Source organism: Eublepharis macularius, chromosome 2, assembly GCF_028583425.1.
Source record: "Eublepharis macularius isolate TG4126 chromosome 2, MPM_Emac_v1.0, whole genome shotgun sequence".
NCBI classification, from domain to species: Eukaryota; Metazoa; Chordata; class Lepidosauria; order Squamata; family Eublepharidae; genus Eublepharis; species Eublepharis macularius.
Genome location: NC_072791.1, coordinates 17,602,928 through 17,622,379, shown reverse-complemented (window position 1 = coordinate 17,622,379; position 19,452 = coordinate 17,602,928). Strand labels below are relative to the sequence as shown.

The 19,452-nt window shown below is 42.1% G+C and overlaps 1 protein-coding gene across 5 annotated transcripts in view; it reads right to left on the bottom strand.

Annotated features, from left to right (window-relative positions):
- Positions 1–581: 581 nt before the first annotated feature.
- The window catches only part of LOC129325332 (SERTA domain-containing protein 2-like), a 34,043-nt gene continuing 15,172 nt past the window's right edge, over positions 582–19,452 (bottom strand). For 4 of the 5 annotated variants that reach the window (XM_054973020.1, XM_054973016.1, XM_054973017.1 and 1 more), the window contains one exon: positions 582–3,922. In XM_054973020.1, coding sequence (XP_054828995.1) covers positions 3,064–3,918 — 855 coding nt within the window. In that variant the 5' untranslated portion in view covers positions 3,919–3,922 and the 3' untranslated portion in view covers positions 582–3,063. Of the gene's footprint in view, positions 3,923–13,352; positions 13,436–19,452 lie in introns of those variants that run through there. The other variant, XM_054973021.1, reaches the window with a different exon arrangement.

Sequence of the window (19,452 nt, the reverse complement as noted above, 5' to 3'; positions counted from 1 at the left end):
ACATCTCTTTGGAAAGTGAGAGGTTGTCCAGAAGGCTTTACCATCACTAAAAGACTAAGAAACAGAGCCTGACTCTCCTTAGCACATTTTTTACTTTGCACATGCCCATCACTGTCACTTCCTTGAGCTTGGATAGGGTGGGAAGAGAAAACGCTGGAGATGAAGATGACACAAGCCCAGGGAGAAGCCTGCTCCAAGCTCAATTAAGTGTAGTGGTTAGGAGTGGCAGGACTCGAATCTGGAGAACCGGGTTTGATTCCCCACTCCTCCGCTTGAACTTTGGGTCAGTCACAGCTCTTTTAGAGCTATCTCAGTCCCACCCACCTCATTGTTGTGATTGTTGTGGAGATAATAATAATAAACTTTGTAAACTCCTTCAGGTGGGCATTAAGTTGTCCTGAAGGGCTGCATATAAATTGAATGTTGTTTTTGTTATTATCTCTGTCTATTGGAAAGATGACAGCTGAAACAGGAATGCAACTTCAAATATTTAGTACATGTAAAAATAATTTTTTGAACTAAGTAAGAATCACATCTATAGATGAGAACAAGGGCTTTAGATTGAAATATTTATTATCACAGGAGTTAAAAAATATTTCACCCACAATTCTGCTTCATCACAGTGCAGAAGGCCCTTACAATTTTCTAGATTCGCATTTTTACATATAAAGGAGCATTTATGCACAATCTGTATACATTCTGAGACTTGAGCATTTTTTGATCTAATCCCTTTACTCCAGAAATGGACTGTGTTTTGCAAAAACGTCCACAGTGATTTAGATCCATTAGCACACCATGTGCACGTTAATGCACCAATACTTTTCAGACTGCTAAAATATGCAGTGGGCCAACAGAATGTGACTTATTTTGCACTATCTGCGGCGTAAGACTGACACATTCATGTCTGTGGTGGGAGGCAGAAACCCAGCACCGGAGTTGAAGTAGATGGCTATTTCACTCAATTTGAGATTAAACCATGGAAGGTTTTCAGTTCTGCTGACGCTTGGCAGATTCTCCTTAAACAGTAAAATGGAAGTAGTAAAGAAAATGGGTGGCACAATCTTTTTGAGAGGAAAGATTGTGCAACAGCAATACAACTGCTGGAATAATGGTTCTTTCTACCGTGGAGTCAACTCTAGTTTCTGTCAGCTGTGTTGCTTGCTACTGAGCCTGCCTGTTCTCCTAACAAAGGCTTCTACCGCTAGCCGGCAAGTGTGTGAGTGCACAGAGGGATGATTCTGCAATGCCCATGCGCTATTGTGTTAAACTCACATCCAATAACGCAGTAGAAAAGAGTTAAGAGTCCAGTAGTACCTACAAGACTAACACAGTTTGTGGCAGGGAATGAGCTTTTGGGAGTTTGCTTCTTCAGATCCCACTATTAGTCACTCACTGAAGAAGTGAGCTGTAACTCACAAAAGCTCATACCCCACCACAATCTTTGTCACTCTTATAGGTGCTACTGGACTCTTGCTGTTTACTACTACTACAGACAAACATGGCTACCCACCTTGATCTACTTGCAAGGATAGGAGAAAGGGTCAATTCCAACAAGCCAGCTATAGTCAGACAGTAAACGGTAACGACCAATCTAAACTGTATGGACACCTCAACCTGTAGATAGCACTGTGGTCATGATTAACAGAAACTAACTCAGCAGGACAGAGCCGAAGCTGCTGCTGCCCATGGCAATGTAACTCCCTTCATGAGGACTCTGTCCTAACCCACTGAAGATGGAGAGGAGTTACTGAAGATGGAGAGGGGCTCCTCGTGATACTGAACTCTATTCTTAGAATTTTATAGGAGGGGCAAATCGACCCAGCCATGCAGAGAAAGTACATTCCACGGTGAACATCTTTGACAGGCAACTGTGAAACAGCAGACTTTCCAATCTTCTATAGAGCTTCTGCATAAAATTACCAGCAGTTTATGCGCCTCCAAGACTGGCCCATTAGGCATCTTGAATGTTTATCTGCCATTTGGATTTAACGACTTTTTCTTGCAAGACAGGGTGTGCAAAAAAAAATTCTGTTTAAGTGATATATTGCACATAAAATCTAAAAATTTGTTGCAAAGATACAATATTCTCCAAAGAGTTAAAATATTTCTACATGTACAGTTAAATATACTAACATTTAAAAAAATCCCAGATTACCCAAAATTGATGCACATAATACTGACAAAGTTTTAAAACTGGATAATCTACATATAAATTACATTTGTAAATGCGTACAATTAAATACCATCCAATTTCACCAGCCAAGTTGCTGTCAACAATTTCTTTGCTTCTCCAGTCCTGCACATCACATGCCATCCAAGGGGGGAAAAGATCTGCAGTGTTAGACAAAGCACTGGAAAAAGTTAAAGCATTTCAGCTTATAGAGGTAGTGCCACCCAGATCCGATCAGAAATTCATCATCTCCAAACTATGATGGATCAATATTGTAAAATGTAGAAAGGCTAAAAAATTTACAAAAATAAATAGTTTTGAATGCTTTACAAAATGCAAGGTATTTTGCTTCCAAGCATCTTGAGGCTCCTTCAACAAAAGGGAAGAGGTGTGTTTTTTTTTGTCTTTCCATTTTTTTTAAATATATCTATTTACTGAGGCTGCAAACTCCAAGTATGCAACTCCAGTGAATGCCAACATAGCACGTAGTCAGACATTTAAAAAATAGAATCTTTACTTCAGAAGATATTTTCCCCTTTTATGAAAATTCATGTATTCAAATTTTCAGAATAAAAATTGCACATTAAAAAGTTATTTCTGCTGGAATAAGGGTAGAAAGGGGATGTGCAAGAGAGACATTCTTTGCATATGCCCCAGAAGGACCAAAAAAAAAAAAAAAGATTGCACAATCGGTTCAATAAATATTTTTTTACATAAAAGCCAGCCACATTTTTTGGTTTATATATGAGTTTTGGAGAGGTTTTCAGGACCATTCAAAGACAATGCCTCTGGTTGCCACTTCGACAAAGCATTCTGCTGCTTCCTCTCTGTGGTCTTAATTCAAATGTGGCAGGATAAGAATGTCTCTTTGGACTTCTTTTAGGAGGGGAGTGTCAGGACCCAACAAGAATCTCCATGATGTGGTCCAAGTCACTCAAATCGCTTCTACATATCGGGATGTTGCTTGCTGAGGAAGAATTGCAAGAAGGGAAGGTTTTCAAAGTCTCTTCTGCAGGGGCAACAGGGGAGGGTCTTGGAAGCGTTAGTGAGGGGCAGTCAAAGTCTGAATCATACATTGAAGTGTCAATATCTTCAAAGATGTCATCTATAGCCAAGTCTTTCAAGTAGCTAGTAGAGTTTGAAATTTCAAAGGAGCCAAATGCACATTCCACTCCCTTCAGATCTTGTCTCTCATCGTCTGACCGAACACCAGGGCTTTCAGAAGCCTTGAACTGATCATCTCCAGGTGCAGTCAAATAGGTAGGTGGGCTCACATCCTCCATGAAGTCCAAGTCTTTCAGAATAGAGGAAATGGCAGATGACATGTCGTTATCAGAAACCATCAACAAGCTGTTTTCAAGGGGGCCTTCTACTGGCCGTGGTTCATAACCATTTGGCTCCTGCTGGTTATCACAAGGGAAAAGATGTAAAGGTATTACAGACGAATCCACGCTCATGCAACCAGAAGGGCTGGTGCTGAGCCCGTTGCACATATTCAGGAGCTGCTGGCTAGTTTCTTGCCTCATCTCCTCCTGGATTTGCCTGACTGTGTTGGCTATAAGGACAGAGCGGTGCAAGTTTGGTTCCACCAGCATCTTGTATGTCTGTAACTTGGCGAGGCACACGTTGAGCACCAACTGCCTCTTGAGAGGATAGGGCAGGTTTCGACTGGAATCAAAGGCACTTGAGAGCCCAGCCATGTTTTCTTCATAATCACTCAACTTGCGTTTCAGACCCCTTCCCAACATGAACCTGGAAGAAACAAACCAACACTAGGTTACTGGTTTATATAATACAAGCAACTAGGCAAACAAAACGGCACTCCAAGATTTCAACTGATCACTGCATTTGGAGTCAGGAAGTAGCTGGCCAGTGACCCTGGAGCAAAGGGGAAAGAGGAATACCTTATTTGTCAGCCAGGGTGTTGTACATGCCAGTTCTTCAGGATCACAGAAAGCTACAAAACACAGCTTGCCAAACCACCTGGCTTTCATTTAGAAGTTAGTTTTCTAGCCCTCCGGGTTGTCCTGATGTGCTTAGAAGTGTATGAGCAACACAATGGGAAATCTTAGAAGTTGATGTTAATGAGTAAGATTTCCATTGGCCAGAGGGTGGAGCTTCAGCACCCCAAACAGTATTTCGCTCCTTTCTGTGATTAGCAGCTGAGTAAAAACTGCAGAATAAATTATGCAGAAATCAAAGAAACCCATGCACATCTGTCTGATTTGTAACTTGGGTTGATCACAGAAGTTTCAATATATGCTCCCTAATGTTTAACCTAAAAGCTGGTTTGACTGCTAAAGAGAAGCTGTTCAAAAAATTCTTTTGATGCTGACCACACTCCCCCCCCCCTCCTCTCACCACACAACTTGAAAGCTGGACTTTGGATCTTGGGCACACACAGGAAGTTGCTCTTGGAGAAGCTGTTAAAACGCACAATGCTCTTGCAGCAAACTCTGTTCCAAACACAACTCCTTCCACATCAGTATCAGTAGCATAAAACAAAAGCACGGAAAACTCAGCAGGAGCAAAGCCTTTTGCTTGAAACTCTGGACTGCAGAATACTTTGGTGGATGTTTTTAGCAGAACTTTTTGCACATAAATAAAAAGTAACCCCTCTCAATGAGCAAGCCAAATGGAAAGGGAAGATCCTAAAGCAGGAAAGGGACAGCTTCTCTTGCACCAGTGACTGGTCAAAGTCCACAGCCCAGAGGGTGTGTGCACAGCACCTACTCCTACAACCACATTCCCTAAGAGTTTTCTCTTTAACAGATACTTCCAAAGAACCTCTAGTTGAGTGGGGGATCTAGCACAAGAGCTTTAAAAAGAAAAGTGTGTGTTTGGGGAAACAAAACATGCACAAGTTTGTCTTAAAACGACACACTCTTTTAAAAATTGAGCACATGTGGGGCTGTGGGTGGGCAGCTGGTAAAGGAACTGTTAGACCAATTCAGGCATCTACAAAGTTACGTTTGGGGTTCAAATCAGTCCGGCGCAAAGCGCGGGAGCACCTGCACAATGATGTCACTCCCGGAAGTGATGTAATTGTGCTGTGCAAAGTGCACACACGCACTTTGCACGCAAGGAGAATAAAACAAGTGTGTTTCTGCCCGCTGCCCAGGAGGGTAAGAGAACCTGGCAACCCTAATCTCAAACCGTGTGTGTACCTCATTGAGAGAAAAACCCAGAATGCAACCCCCAGTCCAGGTTGTCCAACCTTGACTGAAGAGAGAGTTGGGTTCAGATCTCAGCATAAATGCCATTTCAGAAGAGCAAGAAACTGTAGCTGCAGCCGTTAACCATTTCTGTTACATGGAAAGTCCTCTGGTGCAGTAAATGTGCATGCTGATTGCTGCATGCTACAAGTGCATATTTGGCTATGGTTTTTCAGTACCCACAAAGCTAATGGCAACATGAGTACATAAGCAGGAAAAATACACTCCTTATCCTGTTGGTTGCATGTCATTTCTTCCAGGGAAGTGCTTTCCAGGGAAAAATCCTTCAAAAAGCGATAAAGCACCTTAAAAGGCGTTCATTGTGGCACGATGCTTCAGTCTATATGACTTGTGGAATCCACCTTTACCTATGACTGCTCATTCCACAATGAATAAACTAGGTGCTCCTGCACTTGTGTCATGTGTAATTTTGCTACAACAGACGGGCACAGCTACCCCTTAGCATTCCACAGCAATGGTGTATCAGTTCTGCTTCTCACGGAATTTCTCCTCAATCTTCCACTCAGACAACAAAACTGGAGCACTGGAAGTTTGCATACAAATAAGCTGTCAGCATCAGAACAGCTCAGCATGTTGAGAGCTGACTTATATGGAAGGGTTCAAAACTCTTCCAATTTCCAACTGCTTTTTACTGAAACAGGGATATAAAGCTACAATACTGTCAGGTGCTACAAAATTCTCAAAAAGATACAATCTTCAAAGGCCACATATTCATTAAGCACCCACCCACCCCATTTTGTGCAACAGGTTTTATGTTTCAGGGGAAAGAGAAATAATCCTGTAATCATAACATGTTTGATTATTAAGATTTGCAAATACCTTGTATCTACAGGTAAGAATTTACTACCTGGATCGGTTCCTTCATTAGTTCATGAGAACCAACAATCATTTAGTTTGCAAATGCTTGAGTATATGTAACTAAGCAACTGCCATTCTTCTCATCTGGGTAAGCGGCCACCCTAACCCTGTACATCCCCCTGAAGGGTCCAACTATAAGCAGTTAAGAAGAGTTAATTGTGGGAAACAATGTGGTTGAGAAGACCAGTGAAATATGGATTGCACAGATTTACATTTGGGGGGCAACCACTGAGAGTTCCTTCAACAGCTTTAAGGTGATGAGGAGGTTTTAGGGGCAATTCAAATCCGAGACCGATTAAAGGTAGTATTTTAAGTACGCAGACACTGCACATTGCAGAGGGCCTCCCAACTTCCCTTTTGTCTCAGCACTGGATATGGCCAGCAGCAGCCGAGTTGACTTTTAACACTTGCCAGCTCCACAGTACAGAGTAGGGCAGCCAAAGCTTCTCAAGCAAAAGAGGAATGAATGGTTTTTCTGTGCATGATTGGTACACAAGCCATTGCTTCTCTTTTAGCCAAACACAGGCACACCAGCTCTGCTACTTAATTCATGACGTAGCTTCCTTGCCATGGCTAACAAAACTGCAACAAACAAACAAATATGGGGAAATCTGCATAATATATTCACAGAATTTAGTGTTTCTAGGAACAGAATTTGGATTGCCTTGGAGTTAAATATGGATTGTGTTCATCACAGAACACACACAACATTCTCAATGTCCACTTGCCAATCCAGCTGGCAAGGAGAGACATCTCTACGCCCAAACCAGAGCACTTCCTGACTAGCTCCAAGGACTGAGGAAGATACAACTGCAGCATTGATGTACTGAGTTTTTAACTTGACTTTCCCAAAACTGAGACTTACAAACCTTATATAAAGCACATGAACACTGTGAATCCTGACCATGACGACTGCAGAATGGGCCAGACTTATTTATTTACTCCATTACTACTCTGCCGTTTTCCTCAATGGAGACCCCAAGCAGCTTACATCATTCACCTCTCCTCCATTTTATCCTCAGAAGAACCCCGCAAGGGAGGTCAGGCTGTGTGTGACCGGCCCAACGTCACCCAGCAAGCTTCCGTAGCAGAGCAGGGATTCAAACCTGGGTCGCCAAGATCCTAGTCCGACACTCTCAACACTATACCACACTGGCTCTCTGACTTGTTGTATGAAGGAGAAGAGAACCAACAGGGTGTATCTAGTGCACAACACCATTAAAAAATTGGCACACAGACAACCAAAGGCAGTTCCACAAATCCACTACTGTTATAAGAAGGTAAAAGTAGCCATGCTGGGACAAACACATGCTTCCTATACCAATAGCAAACAACACCTTCCCTTGTTGGTTTTCTGCTTCTGCTATATTTAAAGAGGTTCTTGCTGTTTGTTTTAATGCTTCTAGGAACGATCTCCTCAAACTCCTTTTTTACATGCCTTACCACTTCTTTGCATTTCTTTTGCTAGAATTTGTGTTCCGTCAAATTCTCCCCAGTTGGGTTAGACTTTCCCTCTCGAAAGGAGGCAGCCTTGTCTGTGATCATTTCACCAACACCACTCGCTAACCATAATGGTCTCTTTCTGGCATTGTTTCTACTCTTCCCAGTCAGTGGCATACACTCTAGCTGAGCTTCTATTATTGTGGCTTATGTATTCTCCAAGCACCCTGAAAAGATTTCACCCTCCTGACTTCTGCTTTCAGTTTGCCATTTAACAAATCCTCTCATCTTTGAGAAACTGCCTCTTCTGATGTTAAATGTGACTTTGCTTAGCCATTCCAGGCAATTTACTACTCATGCCCCCCCCCAGTGGTCTGACCATTTTTTACCTCCTGCACTAGATCCTAGATACCCCTCGGATTAAATGCAGGGTTTCTTCCCCTCTAGTTAGCAATCTGATTAACTGTTCTAGGACACAGTCATTTATCATGTTGAGAGATTTCCTCTCTTTGTCCTGATTTGAACAGACAATTGTCTGATTGATGAAAAGGTAGCTGAAGTCCCCCATTATTACAAAACTGTCTCCTTTAGCAGTCTGATTTCTTCATATAGCCTTACAATTTTGGTCAGGTGTTAATAATGCACTCCAAATGCTAAGGTACTTTTGAACGCTAGTATTTTCATCCACAGTGATACTTCTATCTCCTCAACCAAGTAAACAGCAATCCCACCTAACACAGCCTTCCCTATCCTCTTCCTTTAGTGTTTATATCCAAAGAAGAACATATCCCTTCACGTTCTACCAGGTTTCAGATATGGCTTCTATACCTAGTACTATGCTTCCTTTGGTACTAAGCTCTCGAGTTTCCTGGCTTGGAGGCACTCACATATAAATACCAATGCACCCAATCCCCTTCAAAACACCCTTGCTTTGTACAGTTCCCCCCCCCCCCCACATTTTCATGTATGTTATGCACTTATTGTGAGACAGTTTAGCAACGTGGAATGGTGATTATAGATCTCACATGATCACAATGCATATAAATGGATGGAAAGTTTGCCAAATGACATCACTTTGTTGCTATGATCTCTACTATGTATTAACTTAGCTGTTTGCAGCTGTCAGCCAAGAGGGATCACTGCAAGCCACCAGAAGGGTTAACCCTTACTTCTCTTCCCCATCAGCCAAAGAAACAGTAATACAATTCCTGAGCCATCATCCTGGAAGGAGTCACCTGTTCCATCTGTCACAGCAGCTGCCTGTGCAATATATACATCCAGTGGCGACTGAAAGGCGTATTCATCAGAAGAAAGCAGTCAAGCAAATGCCTCCTGTTACTTTATCCGGGTCACATCTCTTCTGTTTCCATGAAGCCCTTTGTGGAGAACCAATACTGTTGAGCTCACATCTGCTCTGTTTCCATGAAACTCTAAAGCTGCTAACGAACCAAAATTTTTCTAAAAATCAGTCATCCACCTGACAACTGATCACTTACCTTAACTGATTAAATTTAAAACATTGCAAGGCCATGGAAGGTGTTATTGAGGGACCTGTTGAAAGGGGTGGGGGAAGCACTGACCCATGACTCTTGTGGTCAGAAGTCATCATTCCAACCCAGAAAGAAAACTACCCTGAACTTTAAATTCAAACTGGAATGAAAGCATACCAGTTTTGACATGCTGCAGAATCCCAGGGTCTTGGGGCCAAACTACATGTGCCAGCACCCTCATGGCTACTGCTACCCTTTTAGAATAATTTAAATATGCTATGAGGGCCTGATCCTGTTTGAATCTGCAGCACGATACTCATTCGCCCTAAATGTCTTTTGAAGTGCCTGAATAGCTACCAGGAGCAGATGGGGCTGTTTGGGCACTTGAAAAAGCCAGGGGAAGGGCAGGACACATGACAAAATTGCTTTAGCCTGCTACACCACAGGCCCTAAGAGGATTGGGCCCTCATGCCATTTTTAATTTCAATCTTTTTCATTGTATTATTTACTGAATTACATACATTGTGCATATACATTGTGTGTACAGTGCATGTACATATAAAATGCGTATAAGTTGAGTAAAAGTTCTCATGGCCAGGATCCCACTACTCCCTCTCCCTTTTAAAAAAATTAATCTTAATTTTATTGTATTAATAGGTTATACAAGAGGACAAATTATAAGATAAACTAACCAAAATTTACAAGATACCATACTTTAAACATGCAGTTCAATATGCGTTAGCCAAAAAGACAAATTCATTTCTTAATGAGTTAAATTTCTTCCTGATTGTAAAAAGGTTAATTTAATCATAATAAACCCTTCTTAACTTTATCAAACCATTCTTTTAAATCTGGGACAATGTTCATCTTCCAATATATTGCAAATACCATTTTAGCAACTGTGACAAGATGCAAAATAATATCATGAAATTGTTTCTTAACACTGGAAAGATCATTTAACAAAAATATCATGTCTTTAAAATGGTGGAGGCATCCTCACGGCAGCCATGTCTTGCTTGGCCCGTACCATCTTGTTACACATCAATACGATGCGGCAAGCTTCTAAAACCCTCAGCGACTCTTTGAATTTACCGAAAAGAAGATCTAGAAATGACGGATAAGTAATGTGTATAAGTGAATAATGTGTACATGGTTGTTGTGGGTTTTCCGGGCTGTATTGCCGTGGTCTTGGCATTGTCGTTCCTGACGTTTCGCCAGCAGCTGTGGCTGGCATCTTCAGAGGTGTAGCACCAATATGCTTTGGTGAAAGCCTTCGACAATACAATGTGTACATGTTTCACAGGCATTAAACTGCACTACTTTTATGTTTCAGGCAGTCAGAGGCACCTTATTAGGCCAAGGTTTTTACAAGTATCCCTTGTAAGTATGAATAGCCATTTCAGGTTAAAGTGTTCTAAAACATTTACAAATAAGCTTTTGTAATCAAAGCCAAGAATACATGATGCCTTATCCCAGATTGTGTGGTGCTCATTGCTTATATTTAACTAATTTAAGAGAGCAAGCACCATCCCCCCCACCCCCACATTTAACCCCAAATCTGACAGTACCACAGTTGATGTGTGAGCACAGTTTGGGGGATTTTTAGGTGGCTATTCAACTGAGTGACTCTCTTGCTTTCACCTCCACAGAGTTCAAATCAGAAAACAATGTCTGAGTGATAGAGATTTTTAAAATAATGCACTGGGTAGAAAAAGCAGACAGAATTTATTCTTCCTCTGCCCTAATACTAGAACTCACAGGTATCCAGTAAATTTCATGAAAAATAGATTCAGGACAGACAAAAGAAAGCACTTCTCTGCTCAAAGATTAAATAACTTTTGGAAGACATTGCCACAGGTTGAAGCAATGACTGCTAGTTTAGTTGTCTTTAAAGGAGGACTAGGCAGATTAATGGAGGACAGGTTCATCAATAATTATTAGTCATAACTAAACAGAAGCTCCGTGTTCAGAAGCAGTAGAAAGTATCCCAAACAACTGGACAGATTGGTACCCGGGCACCATCTGACCTTTTCATTGATAATACAGAGCAAGTCATAACAGATGCCAGAGATTTTATCTACAAAGTGTTGAGCACAGAGGGCCACCGAGCAGCCCACCTCCTCCTGCAGGCCACATCCCAACAGGCCTCTGACCACTTTGAGTTCCACTAGCCTACACTGTGCAGATGCAATAGTGGTGGTGCAGTGATGCATCTTTGCTGCCATCACCAACACAGAGCACAATTTAAAACGAGATTTCACCCATGTCTTAGCAGATTCATCCCAAGTCTTGCTCCACTGCTGCTCTAGCCATCTCCCTTGTCTTTTCATCATCTGCAGCCCCTCAGTAAACCAAGGGGCTACTTGAGCTTGAAAGAGGGCACCTGGAGCAATCAAGTCAATCACCCAGGTCATTTTCTCATTCCTCAGATCAACCAGAGCTCAACAGAAGCACCAACCATATCAACAGTAAAATCCTCTAGAGCCACCAGAAAGCCATTCAGATCCACAGGGCTCCATGGGAAGATTATTTTAATAGATTCCCCCACCCCTGCAGTGTCTTGGTAAGGCTAAACTCAAGCAAATAATTATTTGTCCGTGACAAAGAAACCGCTGTCAATTCTTCCTTCCCAGAACAAAGTACCAGATGAAGAGTGTAACCTGCACAATGTGTAGGACCAGTTATTACTTGAGACAGGCCTGTGGTTATCATAGAGGCCATAAAATCCTGAGCTGCTTCTGAAAGACAGCGACGGGAACAATTCCAACAGTCCTGAAAATTGTACTAACACAACTCTCTTAGCAGCACTTCTGCTTGTGGTATGTAAGATTTATTTATACCCTGCCTCTCCCCCTCAATGGGCACCCAAAGTGGCCCCCTCTCCTCCATTTTATCCTCACAACAACCCTGCGAGGTAGGTTAGGCTGACAGTGTGTGACTGGCCCAAGGTCACCTAAGCGAGCTTCCATGGTAGAGTGGAGATTTGAACCTGGGTCTCCCAGATCCTAGTCTGACACCCTAGCCACTACACCACGCTGGCTCTCAAGATGACCTATTACCAAGGACCCAATTTGCAAGTGTTGCTCCTCAGCAGAGTGAGAGGTCACTTGAGAACCATATGTAAGCTTGCTAGGGCTCCTTGGAGGAAAGCATAAAACACCAATAAATAGCCTGATCCTATGCAGACTTTGGGCATGCCTAAGCCCACCAAAATCACCGTGCCGAGGGGAACCTAAGACTGGGTTGAAAGAGCAGCTGCTCTTGCCGACTTACATGATGCTGCAATTGTTGTGTTACATTAGTTATAACAATGCGCACATTAAGATTTAAGGAGCAAAATGCTCATACTTTAATAGGATCTCTATTAGAATTTTAAGAAGGCTTCACAATTTCATCATAAAATATGGGAGCCTACTTCATCGGCCTCCTTAACGAAGAAGTTGAGATGTTGATGTCTTACCTTGTTACTCTCGTAACAGCTCTGCAAGGCAGAGCCACTACTACCCCCATACTGCAAATAAGGAGACTGAAGGTGATGGAGTGGCTTGCCCAAAAACTACAAAATGCATTTATGGCAGAGAGGAGATTCAAATGACAGACCTTTGTATCTAGTTTTCACATCATCTTTGGAATTTCTAAAGAGCCACAAGCTCTCAAGACCAATCCTATAATATGGAAGTCTTGAATAACCAGTGTAAGCTACTGGAAACTCCAGTTTTGTAGCCTGCCAACAATGTCCTCTTTCTTGCTGCTGTGCCCCCCCCCCCCACAAGAAAACCCTTAGTTATTGGTTTGGCAAACTGTAACATTGCTCCCTAGATGTAGGGGCAGTAGGAGATCAAGCAGAGCTTCAAGCTTTTTACCCTGGCTGCAGAAAAACTATTGAAACACAGAATACTATTTCAGTATTTTCTACTTTTCAAGATGCTACACTAGGGAGTGCATAGAAGTTTACTAAATATAAGACTTCAACAGGAAGCAGCTCTTCTGAATGAGGAGGCAGTGTTGAGCAATTTCACAGCAAGACTAATTTCTCATCAGGCACCAAAATAAATTCACACACAACTTATCTACAGGGAATGGTTGCTCAAAGTCCTACGTGGCTATAAGCTCCCCATAAACAAATCCTCCCCATTCAGAAGGCTCTGCACCCCTTACCTGCCAGCTTCAGAAACCTCCTCAAGTCTGGATTACTGCAACGTGCTCTAACCTGGCCTGTTCCTGATGCCTAAAGCAGCTGCATTAGTTGCATTAATAGCAACAAATCACTGAAAACACATTCCACTGGCACCCCAAGGTGCACAGTGGCTCGAGACAGTTTTTCTAGGCAGAAGTAAGAATGCTCGCATTCACTTAATGCTAGAAACAAGAAGCCCTCTTTACAGGCAGCTGAAGGCAGTTTAAAAAGGAAGGGCTATTGCTCACGGTGTACACACTTGTAGCCAAGAGTTTTTACATTTTACTGCTATTTGAAAGGCCTGCTAGACCTGTTTGACCAGAGGAGGCAGTGTGCAACAGTGCTCCTGCATCAAGACAAGAACAAGAAAGCCTCTTTCAAAACACTTGCCACTCTTTTGGAAATAACATCTCTCTCAATCACTCATCCTAAACGAAGACTGCTTCTTAACCCTCACTTTCCCAAGTGTTTTTTATATTTTAATAGATTTATACTCTGTGGACTTAGCCCAAAGAAAAACTCCTAATGAGTTATTATTGAACCATTTCAGTCTGTGGTACGGAACAAGCCCTTGGGTAATTAGAATTATACTGTCCCTGGGGATGACTTTGGTTGGACAACATTCTAGCATTTTTGTTGTATCTTGCAATTTGTATATTAGATTGCTTCATTTTATATTTAACTTTACAAGTCCATCATACTCTCCAAAGCAATCTTTGTAGGATAAAAACCCATCTGAGTAGAGGGCGAGGTACCAGCAAGACTCTCCCTTAAACTACAAACAAACCCAACTACCCCCTTCCATGAAGTCTCTCTGTAAAACGCATCTGTCAGAATGGAATCACAATACAAAATAAAACTTAGGCTAGATAATAAAATATTGCATGTATTTCAATGTTCCCCAAAATTTCCACATTCTCCCCCAAACCCCATCCCCATTGCTCTAAAAATTCTGGAAACCATGTGTTTCTATGCTTACTCAGAATGTTGAGTTGGTCATCCACTTAACCACGATTTACTTTGGGCTTAAAAACGTACTTGGAAAACAGAAAATCCAGCAAATTTTCAAGCTACTTAGTTTAATAACAGGTTCAAAATGTGTGAAGAGTTCATCTAGGCTTCATACAGCAAACTGCAGATCTTCCATATTTTCCCATTCCTTTTACAGTCCCTTCTAACTAAGGGACTGTTCTAAGGTTGATTATTTCACAGAGGACCCACAGGTCCAGAAACCAACTTTTCTGGGTTCAGAACAGCTGGGTGTTGGGGAAAGCAAGGAAAATCTGTGAGTTTTGTGCAAGCTGAATGCTGGATCCAGCCCTTTGCCTGGCTCAAAGTCCAGTTCGATGAGACACAATATAATGTCTTAGCCAAAATTAAGCAGGTTCAGGTCTTGTCAGTGCTTGAGCAGCAGAACACTTGGAAAGCCACAAAAATGGGACAATAAAGCCTCAACAGAAAGGGAAAGAAAAGACCATGTAAGCTAAAATATTTCCTTGGTGACATGCCGGCAGAACTCACAACAAGATACAACGTTTACAAGGCAGTTACAAGAAATTACATGTTCAAGAACTCTTGGTTGGAAAATGATTGTTTCTGATAGCCACAGCACACCTGATCTCTGGCAAGCAAAAATTCATCACAGCCGACAGTAAGTCAGTCAACAGCAAGACAGAAGACAAAAGCATAGACACAATAACTCAGTTATCACTTTTCTTCTCATGATCTAATGTTCCTGGAAGACAGAATGAGGGGCTGTGGGTTTATTCTTCAGCCAATCCCAGCCTTCATCTCTTGACGTCCAGAGATAAAGGACTTGATTTCCATAATATAAATGTGCAAGCTAATTTCCCTAAAGTCATGCAGCAAGTTCATCACTTCGGTCCTCAACACAATTAGGAAAACTATCAACAAATCACCTTTGCCTGTGAAGTTCACTGTAGCCACACAGGGTTTCAATCTGAATTGGGGCCATAATGGTGAAGGGGAGGTTTAACCCTTCTGTCCCATACAGTTTCACCAAATGAAACACACACACACACGAGCTATTAATTCTAAGAAGGGGAGGGGAAGGCTTCTTTTTCCCATCCTTTTTCCTTTCCAGAACTAACAACGCTTCAGGATGTGCATGCGCCAGTTTGGGCTGGTAGAAGAGTTACAGCTAGAGACGTAAAAACCGGGGAGGAAAAGGAAAAATTCAGGGATCCACCTGCCCCTGGATGTATTTTTCTCTTTGGAATGAACGAAATCCTTTTAAAATCAAGATTTGATTCAATCAGAATGTATAGCATGAATTTTTTTAACTTAAGATATAACCTACAGTATTAGATAATGGTAATTTATTCTCAACAACATTTTTAAACATCAGAAATATTGGCAACAATTAATATGCTACAATATGTTTGATATAATACATTATTAAAGAGTTCAGTCTTTCCAGTTATTGTGCTTAAATTGACATTCAAATATGATGGCTGTCCTATTCTGTTTAAATAATACCCTTTCTATTTACAACAAAATTTGCCTTTTACTTTTAATTCTACCTCTCAGATGGCAAAAATTAACATATATGTACTAAGTTACTACAGGATGTAGCAGTTTGCAGCTTTCTTTCAAGTACTGTATATCTGAAGTTTTACTTGTAGATAACAAAGATATTTACACTTTCAGATTCTGTAAGCAGGCCAAATAGTATGACTTTATATGCTAAGCTATGAATTATGCATTTTGTATCATTAAAGTAGTAAAATATGCTTAAGCTGGATGAGAAAGTAGTGTACACATTTCAATTTTTGATTTTTTCCCCCTTGGGGAAAAAGACAATAGGGGCATTTATTCCCTCCCCCCCTGCCCCCCCAAAAAGATTCAGGAATTTTATTCCATCTCTATTTACACCTCTTCTCCTCCCCAGACCACAGGCTGATTCTAACTGGAGTCCCATAGAGCTGCTATCTACCTTTTAGTGTTTTCTTACAGCCTTAGCAGCTGCTTCGTTTTAGAAACCTGGAATTCTATGGACAGTTACTGAAGCCATGAGCCTCCTCTGAACAACTACAGAGGCCTACTTACCTCAAACAGCAAATGAAATGGCAAACTTACGTTTGGACTGTACCACTGCAGGTGGGGAACTACGCGATGCACCTCCATGAAACGACACCTTTCATCTCCTTGATATCTAGCTTCTACTCATAGGGTTTATTTTTGTACCGAGAAGCATCCCATCATACATACAACCTACAGCAGCTCTGTCCAGACACAGGCTCACTATGTCATGTACTTTTTGTGAAGAGTAGGCCAGAATGTCCAAAGTACCCATATGAGGTTGCAGAGGTCTGTCATTAAGGCAAATGTTTGAGGTTGGTGAAACTAGAATGTAATTATTCTCTCTTTAACAGTTGTAAAACATTGTTACATCCATATTAAATTCAAATAACCTTTAGCATTGCAAGCTCTTCCATTATCATTTATTAACCTAATTATTATGATATAGTTGCTACAAGTATTAAGTTTTACCTCTCTTGTGACAGTATTACATAGGGGCACTAGATCCCTTCTATGCACATGTTATATTTTGTGAACCATTCTGCAAATGCCCAGCGTTCTCCTCCTCTACAGTCAGTTAAAAGTGATGACAATCTTTTTATTAAGAAATAAAGAAGCACCAGCAAAGTTACCTTCTCCTTACACAGCAATACCTGAACATTTTACAGTTCCTGCTTTTTAAAAATGTATATGGTAATTAACACTAGGGTTGCTTTATAAAAGCAAGTATTTTGTTTTGTCAGTATGAAACTCAGTGAAATCAGATTTGGGTTTAATTGGCAGGCTTACAGCACAATCCTAAATGCTGCCATGAGTGGCTTTAGGAGAAGAGAAAGCATAATTCAGAGATTCACCAGCATATCCCAAAGATATGCCAGTGTATGTATAAGTACATTGGTGCCAAAGTATGGCATCACCATACCAGTTTAACCCTGGAGGCAGGCTAGAACTGGCATCAAAGTGTATAGGAAGAAGAATGGTACTTGTTCAGTATTCCAAGCCTCTCCAGCCTAGGTCCTCCCCCTCCACCCAGCAACTTTACACCACTGACAAGTGTGGTGTATCCAGAGAATTCTGATACAACTCATGGATAGTGAAAAGCTACTCACTCCCAACCCATCCCATCTTGAGATAACAATGAAGCCTGCAGCGCTAATCACAGCTCACCCAAGCACTGTATAAACCCCAGCAAGGACACCTATACCTTAGATGAGTGTGTGCTTCATATGGGGCTATATCTCATTGGCCTGGAAGGATTTGGGTGATGGGAATCTTGCAGAAAGGGCACTTGGCACAGCCAGCCAAGGCAAAGAACAAACATCATTGTAGCATACTACTAACACTATTCTCCTCAGGACCCTGACAGCTACTCCCTCTCAGAACACAAACACCAAACTAGAGATGCAAGGACAATGCACTCCATGCAGGTAAGCAAAGGACAGAGAAAGCCCAATCCCAAGTCATGACAGCTGCAAACAATACTCTTATCTCCCCCTATGCGTATTCTTCAATAACCCTCCCTCCCTTTGCAGCCACTATGCTAAAGTACTAATGGTATTAGCACATCCCTGAACTGCCACTGTGATGTCATGCTGATATACCCCTCTCCCACACACACACACTCAAGGAGCACAAACGCAATTCTGGGTAACTGTCACTCACTTCACTCAACCTTTGGTGCTGGCTGAACACTTCTGGTGCGCTTACTGGCTTGCACGATTGCAACTTCATGAAGCAGCTCCAGCAAAAGATGGAGTCACAGGTATAGTCACAGCACAACTACCTATAAGGAATAGGCAACACTGGCTCCATGGGTATAATTATGGCCCCCCCAGAGTTACAGTCCATCCTGAGGAAATCAAAAGAATTCCAAGAGCTCTATGCACAGACGACGGTCGGAGCCCACTGGCTGTGTGCTGCTACTGTGGAACATTACTCACCACAGTCCTTCTGCCTCTTCGGAGGCTGCCATCCATCAGAGTTACACGCTAGGTGAATAAAAGCCAGTGGCAGAAATGAACCTCCTTACTGCAGTAAAGAGACAGCATATGAGGGATGGCAACCAAAATGACTGGTCACCCTACATGCCAATTAGCGTGAGTGACCCCGCTAGAGAAAATGAGCTTGAAGGTACAAAACCACAGCTACGCCTCTGAGTCCATCCAGGGCTGTCTTGTAGCTAGCTCTGTGCAAGACCTGAATGGGGAACCTTGGGTATACTATACTTGTGGTTTTCCCACAATGCTAGTACCCCTTCTCTGCAGTTCTCCCAGCCCGGATATGTATGATTGGCTTTGGATACCACAGCTGCTGGAAGATAAGTGCTCCACTGAGTGTGGCCAGCTCTACAGCATGTGAAATGTGGGTTCCAGCCTTCTCCCATCATTCTTTTTCACTACTGACTGGGTTGTTGCTGACCTAAAATAGAGCTTTCCTTCTTGACAACATCTCTCCATGACTGCTTTTTCACCATGTTGTTCCTTTCCCATGTCTCTGCCTGATGAAAAGGAACATGATTTTAGGGGACTCAACCCCAGTTATGAAGCTTCCTGAGATCACTTCATAGGGAAGGGTGCCATGTTCCCTACAGCAAGGTGTCAGCAGAAAGGTGTGACTACAGTGGCACATGCTGGTTGACTGCTTCCATCTCTGGCCATCACAGCAACAGCATCATATCAACTGTGACTGGTGGGCTGCAGCTGGACTTTGAGGCAGTTGCTACGTTCTCTGTCCCTCAGAGTTGGTCTCCCCTCTGAGCAAGCACAGGACACCAACCAGCAGCTCAGCAATCAAGAGCTTAGGACTGCGCAGCTGCTCTGACATTTCACATTTTCACAAATGAAATAGCCAATTGCTTATTATCAGTTACTTGATCTTATAAAACTGGGTTCTTTGAAGACTCGGCCAGAAAAATGCACACTATTTTTAGAGGGCAAGTACAAAAACAGTTATCATTCCTGCAGCCAGATTACAGCTCCCAACACTCATATGGATTCCATGCCATAAGGTTGTAATACTAACAGATCACCACTTGCTGAA